The 9,536-nt window shown below is 44.8% G+C and overlaps 3 protein-coding genes across 3 annotated transcripts; 2 read left to right on the forward strand and 1 right to left on the reverse strand.

Annotated features, from left to right (window-relative positions):
- Nucleotides 1–1,927, reverse strand: BDV14DRAFT_180573 (ubiquitin-2 like Rad60 SUMO-like-domain-containing protein). Its single transcript, XM_073769927.1, has one exon. It carries the CDS (start codon nt 1,690–1,692, stop codon nt 517–519), a length of 1,176 nt encoding a protein of 391 aa, XP_073624438.1. The 5' UTR covers nt 1,693–1,927; the 3' UTR covers nt 1–516.
- A 44-nt stretch (nt 1,928–1,971) lies between these two features.
- BDV14DRAFT_180574 (U4/U6-U5 snRNP complex subunit LSM6) lies at nt 1,972–2,888 on the forward strand. Its single transcript, XM_073769928.1, has 3 exons — nt 1,972–2,215; nt 2,273–2,386; nt 2,453–2,888. The coding sequence occupies exons 1-3, from the start codon at nt 2,110–2,112 to the stop codon at nt 2,473–2,475; spliced, it is 243 nt and encodes an 80-aa protein (XP_073624439.1). The 5' UTR covers nt 1,972–2,109; the 3' UTR covers nt 2,476–2,888.
- A 499-nt stretch (nt 2,889–3,387) lies between these two features.
- Nucleotides 3,388–8,270, forward strand: BDV14DRAFT_180575 (inositol polyphosphate kinase VIP1). Its single transcript, XM_073769929.1, has 3 exons — nt 3,388–6,349; nt 6,405–7,764; nt 7,816–8,270. Exons 1-3 carry the CDS (start codon nt 3,970–3,972, stop codon nt 7,892–7,894), a joined length of 3,819 nt encoding a protein of 1,272 aa, XP_073624440.1. The 5' UTR covers nt 3,388–3,969; the 3' UTR covers nt 7,895–8,270.
- Nucleotides 8,271–9,536: the final 1,266 nt, after the last annotated feature.

Consider the following 9,536-nt stretch of genomic DNA (forward strand, 5'->3'; position numbering starts at 1 on the left):
TCTTTGTTGTCGCGTCAAATTTGTGTCGAGGTTCGCGAAAATCGCCCCGCCCCCACACCACAAGGCTTATCGATAAACTCTTATCATTGAGCCCGTACGTACTTTGATTTCAAGGTCACTGGGACTGCTTCCATTGCTCGAGGTTTTGCAGGAGTTATAGTAGACTTCTTATTTGTTGATCAAAGTACTTCATCCAAGCTCTATCAAGCCGGAGAAGATGCCACTATGCTTGCTTAGGTTGCTGAAAAGGTGCCCTAAATACCTTTTGGAACGCGTACTCAAGCAAATAACCCTTGATTACCACGCACAACACATATCGAGCATTTACTCCAATGTCTGATTCGCGTTACTCAAGGCCAGTCGGTAAATGACAGCTTCAAATTTTTATAATACATAACACATTAGAAGAACGAGATACCGACCCTACGCTGACCCCAACATTCAACCGCTGTAGCAACCAGAAGTATCGATGTAGGGTATGACAAGTTGAGAAATCCCAACGCATAGCACCACCGGTCACGGTCCTTTCCTGACAATAGCTTCAATCATATCGCCGTCAGTGATCCCATAGTCTGATAAACAAGAATCAGGATCCAAGCGGTCACCGTCGAAGGCAAGATATACGGTTGAGTTAGAAGAAATACATCGTGATTTACAGAAGGCTCCGACGACTTGAGAGGCACGTGTTGCCGATGAGACGCAAATCTTGAAGTCATCCAATTCCGGACATTTGAGGGTAATTTCATGCTGGGTTTGCGGTTCGGTTTCAGAGTGAGCGGACGTAATGGATGTTGGAACAACTTCTGCTGTTCCTAGTGACAACCCACGCCCAGCCGCAAGCATCTCTTCAGTAACAGCCTCCATGTGCACCCGGTAGCCATCTGGGTTACTGAAGTGATCGTCGAAGAGAGACAATTCCTTAGTAAAGGAGCCTTGTGTCTCGATGTTCAAGCTTCTACAGGTGGTAACGTCAAATAGCCTTTTGCCTTTCCAAGTCAAAAACACTGTCGAGGCAAGTTCTTTGGGTAGCCCCTGGCGTTCGCACCATGCAAGGCGTACTCCTTTCAGGGACTGTGACATCTTGCGGTGAACTATTAGAGATTTCGATGCTGGGATTTGAGAGGTAATGAGAATTTGCACAACAGTATTGTCTTGAGCAGTGTGTCCCTCACTACGAGATGCACCTCTATCAGCGATGGCGTTCGCGTCATCTAGCTGACTTTTGACGTGGGCATCTACTGCTTCGTCGTTTACAAAATGAGAAGGTGAAAAGGATTTGGAGTCCGCCAGGGCGCCCTTATGCGAGGCTTCAGATGTCACGGGCGTGAGATCATGCGAGTTTGTGGCAGGAGGCCCTTGAGTATCCTGCGATACTTGATGAAACGTCGAGGGTCGATCAGGACTTAGGTTTCTGTCCTGCGGAGCTGGCGAGCTTTCCATTCCAGTAGGGCTTCTAGTGTATGTGACTTGTTCCACATTTGGTTTTGTGGCATATCCATCTTTCGTTGAGTCTGAAAGGCGCTGCCGTTTGTGCGGAGTATTTTTTCTGGTGGAGTCTTCTCGTCGTTGGCGCGCGTTTATATTTGTGGCGACGATGTCTTTGTAGGTTTGTTCAGCACGGCGGTAGAACTCAGTATCCTCATTTTCAACCCCTCGAGTTGCCCATGAAGGCTTATTGAAATACGAGGGCATTGCGGGGTGTAGATATCATTGAACAATGTTGACTAGACAGAAGGTAGGCAGTGGTGGTCTTGAGCTTTTCTTGTGAAGGAAAAACTGATTGGCGAAAAGAGAGCGTCATGCAGTCTATTAAGCTGCAATTGTCGTAACATGTCATAGATAGAATAACCCGGACTTCGATGTTCCCTCGAGGAATGATTGTCCACCGTGCCGCAGGCAAGTGGAAGCTAGCTGTGAGCCTGTGATTGTGTCGGGGACAGCGGACGGCGAGGACTGCGGCTGTTGCTTCTGGCAGCCACAGCCCGCACGTGCCCGCTTTTCTCAAGTTCTCCCTCCCGGCCCCTCACAAGAGCGCGACTCAAATCCATCGGCCTCTACAGCGTCTTTTTCCGGTATACCCAAAGAAAAGCAAACAAGTGGTAATTGAGGATGGAGAATGGTGCACCATCCGAAGGGAAGGATCCCTCCGCTTTCCTGAGCGAGATACTGGGGGCTCCCGTGACGGTCAAGCTAAACTCGGGTGTTGTATACAAAGGTTCCTATACGGTCTAGGTGTGAGCAGAGTCTTAGAGCGACTAACATCCAGTGATAGGCGAATTACAGTCAGTAGATGGCTATATGAACATTGCCCTGGAGAAGTCCCAGGAATATGTCAGCGGGCAGCTGACGCGCAGCTACGGAGATGCTTTTATACGAGGGAATAACGGTACACACTCACCTTTTCTGGTATATTGAAGCAAATTCTAACAAAGACTCTCTATGGCTCCTATAGTTCTATACATCTCTGCCAATTGATTGACACAAGTTCGCTGTATCCGGGCCAAGAACAGATAGCAGCGCTGCTGCTTGGCTGGATGCACCCCTTTGCAAATTCCACGAATACCCATATCTACCGAACACCATGGGAGGGCGGAACCGTCTTCTGATCGAAGGCCAAAGGAGTTAAGCCAAGCATTATTCAGACACCGAGTCAGAAGTACGGTGCGGAGGAGAACCTGTCAATCATATAATGTATCACGCCAAGGTAGCCAGGGGGTGGCTTTCGAGGTATCTCGCATCCTCGCAATGGCACTGCGATAACAGTGTCCAGTATAAGCAGAAACATAGCATAGCCAATGGGATGGTTGAACTGTTATATAGCAACAAAAACGTGTAATCGTAGATGCATGGTGCACAAAAGATCCTAGTAACTCCTCACGGCCTTGATGTTGAAAGCGTGATCAAAACTTCTAAGGAAGACTTCTCCATGGTGTGAGCACCCTATTGGCCGGAATATTTGACTACTGGCTTTTTGAGTAGTCACCTACAGGTTAATGAAAGCAACGTGTGCTGTTAAAATTATGGAGTTTCCAGGTCAAAGAGCTATTACATGATTAAAAATCAAGGCTCTTCGCAAATCAACTTGAAGCCAATCTCTACTTTGCAGTAATATACAATATACCCATAAAATTGGTAATAAAGTGTTACCGATCAACACAGTAGCTTTGTACTCTTTTATACCCACCGGGGAGTACGGCGTAGCAATTTACCTGAGGTAGCGCCGGGCCTCGAACCCTTCCGCTCTGTAAGCCCCACGCGGGTGCCCGAGTCAGTGCCCGAGCCAGTAGTAGTGATCGAGGCTCAAGCCTGCAGACGGCTAGGGAGTAGGGCTACATATCACCTTTGCCTGAACCTATCTAGTCTCTTCTTCATGCATACAAGGAAGCCCACATCATTACCGCAGCGGCGCGCAGCCCACCGTGCTAGGTCCAAACCTAGTTCATTTCTATAAAGTATGGACAATAAGACGTCCCAATGGCGAGAATGGTTGCAATTGGCATTACAGTAACCCAGTGGGGCCACTGTGGCGATGGTCCCTTGTAACTACCTTCCTGGCCGCACCAGAGAAACAGACGGTCTCTCAAGACTCGAGGCCTCGAAAACAACCAACTACAGACTCCTGTTCCGGCTACCACAGTGTCCGACAATCTTCGCACCCGCTTACAGAAAACCAGATCATCGGGGATAGCTACAGCTAGTTCATTCCGACTTGATTTCACTCTTGTGCTCCGCTCTAGGTTTCAAGCGATATGCAGATTCGAGTCGTTCCCTGTCGCTAAGAGTGTCTCGCTTGCCCTCGGCTATTGGCCCAAATTTCGTGTACGCTTGGACTTTTCTAGGTGATATTCCGTGAGAGTAACTCTGCTTGGACGTTCGCGTTCATTCCGAACCCCCGCTTGCATCCTTCCCCCCCGACAACGGGACAACATCATCAGCACTTCTTTTGTCCAACTTCCTCGCATTATTCGAATGGATAGTACAAGTGTTCATAGCAGTGGTGCCCCCAGCGGTCTGGGGGCCTCCGTTAAGCCCACTTTTTCGGCACCCAACTCTGGCCCTAATGAGGAGAGGCCCTCAGGCAGTTCGCCGTGCCACTCATCGGCATCAAGTACTTCAAAGGGAAATAACAATAATATACAAGCTCCCCAGCCCAATGTTGGTAGGTCTGATAATGGCTACGAAGTGCAGGGTCGAAAAACACGTTCTTCTACTCGATCGTCAAGCCGGGCGCCCAGGAGACTAAGCGGGAGTACCGCAGCGAGCTCGATGAGTGAGGCAGAATTCGCCCCTGCGCATCTGGGAAAAATCGGTGTCTGCGCTCTGGATGTAAAGGCCCGGAGTAAGCCCAGTCAAAACATTCTCACCCGTCTGCAATCCAAAGGCGATTTCGAAGTGATTGTCTTTGGCGATAAGGTTATTCTCGATGAAGCCGTGGAAAACTGGCCAGTATGCGACTTTCTCATCGCTTTCTTCTCAGATGGCTTTCCGCTAGATAAAGCCATCGCTTATGCAAGGTTGAGGAAGCCTTTCTGCGTCAATGATTTGCCCATGCAGAAGATACTATGGGATCGACGATTGTGCTTGCGTATTCTGGACCATATGAGCGTTCCTACTCCAAAGAGGATTGAAGTCAATCGAGATGGTGGTCCAACCCTAGAGTCTCCAGAACTTGCGCAGCATGTATACAACCTTACGGGTGTGAAACTCGACGGTCCTGCGGACGGGACTGGTGGGGGCACTTCCATTACGAAAAGCGTTTCGATGTCTGAGGACAACGATTCACTCATCATTGACGGCAAACAATTCAGGAAGCCATTTGTTGAGAAGCCAGTAAGCGGGGAAAATCATAACATACATATCTATTTTTCCAATGACCAACAGTACGGCGGTGGCGGCAGGCGACTATTTCGAAAAGTCGGAAACAAGAGTTCTGAATACGACCCAAAACTTACAATCCCTCGATCGGTCACAGAAGAGGGTTCGAGCTACATTTACGAACAATTTCTAAGGGTGGATAATGCGGAAGATGTCAAGGCATATACAGTTGGACCAGATTTCTGTCATGCAGAAACCCGAAAGTCTCCTGTCGTTGACGGACTTGTTCGCCGTAATACCCATGGGAAGGAGCTCCGGTACATCACCAAGCTGAGCAAGGAAGAGGCATCCGTAGCTTCAAAAATTTCCTCCGGTTTCGGGCAGAGGATTTGCGGCTTTGATATGCTTCGAGTTGGTGAAAGGAGCTACGTTATTGATGTCAATGGCTGGAGTTTTGTCAAAGACAACAATGATTACTATGACAGATGCGCCAGTATACTGAGGGAGACGTTTATCTGTGATAAGCGCAGGCGTGAAGGAATCCTAGATGCATCCGAAGCGTCATCCCCAGACCCCAACCATCATTCCTGGAGGCATTCGGTATCACACCGACATGCGTTGAGGACGCTTCTCAAATCGCCGGGCTCCTTGAAATCGAATGGGAATCAACAGCAGCAACGAATTCCAGAACTCGGGTCCTCGGAGTCCTTGCATTCAAGCCTTGCAGTCCCAAATACCGACGGCATGGACTATAACCATGGTCTTGAAAGTGCGAATACAGAAAAATGTGCCTCTCCCAGTACACAGACTCCCAAGGGTACAAATCATTCTTCATCGATTGAGGGAAATCCGCCCCCGCCTGCGTCTAAACATTCCTGGAAACTGAAGGGCATGGTCGCGGTTATCAGACACGCCGATCGAACACCAAAACAAAAGTTCAAATTCACCTTTCATAGCCAACCATTCATTGACTTATTGAAGGGGCACCAAGAAGAAGTTGTGATCAAAGGTGAATCCGCCCTCCGAAGTGTATCGGATGCTGTCAACCTCGCGATGGAACAAGGGCTTGAGGATGCAGATAAATTAAGATTGCTGCGTACCTCGTTGGAGAAAAAGGGTGGCTGGCCTGGAACCAAAGTGCAAATCAAGCCTATGTTCAAGCGTCGAGAGTCACAAGAAGGGGAAGGGTCAAAAAATGCAGAGACACCCTGTGAGGTTGAACGGGATGTCGACTATCCTGGGTCTCCATTGCCAAGTGACGCTCTTTCGGACAATGGGAACGCGAGCAGACCGCAGACGAGGAGTGATTCGATTTCTGGAGCCACATTTTCGAGGTTTTCGGCCGCCGAGAATGACCTTATCTTGGATAAGCTTCAACTTGTGATCAAATGGGGTGGTGAGCCAACTCATGCAGCTCGTTATCAGTCCCAGGACCTCGGTCTCAATATGCGTGACGATTTAAAGTTGATGAACAAGGAAGCATTGGACAATGTTCGAATTTTCACTAGCTCAGAGAGGAGAGTGAGTACAAGCTGTAAGTTTGAGTCTGCCCATCAAATTTACCTGCCCTCTCTAACGTGAGCACAAAGCCCAAATATGGGCTTGTTCTTTTCTCGATCAAAAGGAAATTCCGGAGGATTTCATTCAGGTAAGGAAAGATCTTCTGGATGATTCTAATGCAGCGAAGGACTTGATGGACAAGGTGAAGAAGAAGCTCAAATTACTTTTACGGGAGGGGTCTGCACCTTCTCAATTCACGTGGCCGAAAGAAAATATCCCTGAACCTTCTGTCGTCTTGGCAACAGTTGTTGAGTTGATGAAATTTCACCGGGATGTAATGAGGCATAATTTTCAGAAGTTAAACGGCGAGACTCTGGGCCCTTCTCATGTGGACGAGCGTACGGATGAATCAGGGACATCGCGTTCTGCTGCTGCATTTTCTCCTGAAAATCCAGCGTATGCTGCTATCCAAGGGCGGTGGTGTACTGGCGAGGATCCAATGCTTTTCAAGGAGAGATGGGAGAAGCTTTTCGCCGAGTTCTGCGACACAGAAAAGGTCGACCCCAGCAAGTTGTCTGAGCTGTACGATAGTATGAAGTTTGATGCACTTCATAATCGCCAAATTCTTGAATGGGTTTTCACACCCCCTGATGCTGATGAGAGCGATGAGGACTCCACAGACGTTAGTCGCAGAAGAGTCTCTCGCAAGGATGCCCCTGCGGATCCCAAAATCAGCAACTATGAAGGCGTTGCTGGCCAGAAGGAGATCGACGAGCAGCACTCTGAGAACCAGACTCTCGCTCATCGACTAGGCTTAAGGAGGCGAATGCATGCCTTTGAGTCGTCCATACCGCATCTACGGGCACTCGACGATTCTTACGATCATTATTTCAAGCTATATCCAGGCTCTAACTCGTCTAAGACCAAGCTGGACTCCAGGCTGTCTAAATTGAGGGAACTCTACAAGCTGGCGAAGGTCCTCTTTGATTATGTGACTCCTCAGGAATACGGTATCACGGACACTGAGAAACTGGAGATTGGACTGTTGACATCTCTGCCACTACTGCAGGAGATAGTGAGAGACCTTGAAGAGGTCCAGGCTTCTTCGGATGCAAAGTCAGTGTTCTACTTTACCAAAGAATCGCATATCTATACGCTATTGAACTGTATACTCGAGGGAGGCATTCAGACCAAAATAGCCCGCTCTGCTATACCGGAATTGGACTATCTCTCTCAGATCTGCTTTGAACTTTATGAGGCCAGAGACTGTGAAGCCTCAACCAGTTCATATTCTATTCGAATTTCCATCAGTCCCGGCTGCCATGCTTTTGATCCCTTGGATGTGCACCTTGATTCCAGACATGCGATTGGCTGTGCCCCACGACGCAGTCTCACTGCGCATCAAGACTGGAAGGAGGTCATAGAAACCCTGAAAGCCAAGTTCAACACGTGAGTGTAGCCCCTCTGGAGAACATGAGATGATATTAATGTCTTCCAAAGTGTCAAACTTCCAAAGACATTCACAGCAGTGAATCTGAGTGACAAACTCATATCAAAGCCAAATTCTAATACATTTTAGTCAGTAGTGCAAACATTACTGTTTCTCTACTTCAAGATTGGCTTTCGCCACTATTCTGTGCTTATATCTTTGATGTGTTGCATTACTAGACCTCTTTAGGTTAGAATAGATGATCTACGCAGGTGTCATGCCCTACACCTTTGTTAAACGACGTTTTAGGCGGTGATCTGAATTCATTATATTAGTGGTTGTGTTAAGCTAGAAGACAGAAAAGGTATTGCCAGTAAGTAGAAGTTGCATGAAGTGGTTAACCTAGTAAACATAGTGGTTATGTAATTCCCTTAGCTATTGGTGGTTAAAAGTATTATTAATAATATAGGGGGTTTACAAGACTAACATTCTTGTTAAATACTAAAAATAGGAATAGAAAATAAAGGTAGAAAAGTAATAATATATTAGTATATTAGGTAATACTATTTATTTATTAAATTAATATAAGAGACCTTTTTTATACTTATATATAAGTTTTTTAAAATTATTAATGTAAAGGGCTGAAGTAAGACTTATATTTAATTTAACTAGGCCATGAACTGTGTATAAAAAGCTTGAAAAAGAGAAGTTCTCCACGCGTGTTCTTCCGCGTTAACATGCTAGTGTCACGTGGGCGGGCTCTAGCCTGCAACCCTACCAGGCACTAGCCCATGATAATACCCCCCTCCTAGTTTAAGCCTTGCAAGGGGTATTATAATATAGTTATTATTATTAATTTACTACTAAATTATATTTAAAATAGGACTATATTACTCCTTAAAAATATTTAGTATAATATAGTTTTAAACTAAATTTAGTCTTTCCTAAGTCTAGTATGCCTATCCTATCTATTTTACTAGTACTTTATTATAATATCCTTGTCTAACCTTTTTATATTATATAGCTAGGATATATTTAACTTTATACTCCTACTCCCTATTAATTAATAATAGGGGTGGCTATATATTATCCATAATTTAAAATAGGAACAGGTCTATAGTAGCTAAATAAACAAGTTCTATATAAAAAACTAGGTATATACCTATAGGCATATTAAGCCAGATAGTATATAGTAATAGGATGTCTATTACCTAATAATAGTTATGTAACTAGTCTAGCTTCTTTAATAGTTGTCATATATATATATATATTTTAAAGGTTTAGCTAGACTTAATTATCCTTTTTATATATAGGGGCTGCCTATTATTAATAGTTTATCTATTCCTCTTACTAGGCCTATATAAAGGTAATAGTAGCGTGGGCCTAGTTACTAGCTTTTTAAAGGTAATTTATAAATATTTTACCTGCTAACCCTGGCTATATTAAAGTATTTTATAACTAGGTTAATTTATTTAAGCTAATTAGGTTAATATAATATTTATAAATAAAGAAAAAGGGGGAGATTCCTATAAATATAGTATTATAGTTATTAATTATAATAGTAACTATAGGTAGTAGCTTTTTTAATTATCCTATATATATATATAAAATATATATAGGACTTATTTAATTTCTTAATTAGCATGCTTTATTATACTATTAATTTATAAGTAAAAAGTAGTAAATAGTTAATATTAAATTAATAGCCTTTTATAAATCCTATTTTAAAAAGTATTAATAAACTATAGACTATACTTACTTATAATAGCTAATAGGACTTTATAATATATAT

This window comes from Aspergillus stella-maris (genome assembly GCF_047715825.1).
Source record: "Aspergillus stella-maris strain CBS 113639 unplaced genomic scaffold BDV14scaffold_64, whole genome shotgun sequence".
Classification (NCBI taxonomy): domain Eukaryota; kingdom Fungi; phylum Ascomycota; class Eurotiomycetes; order Eurotiales; family Aspergillaceae; genus Aspergillus; species Aspergillus stella-maris.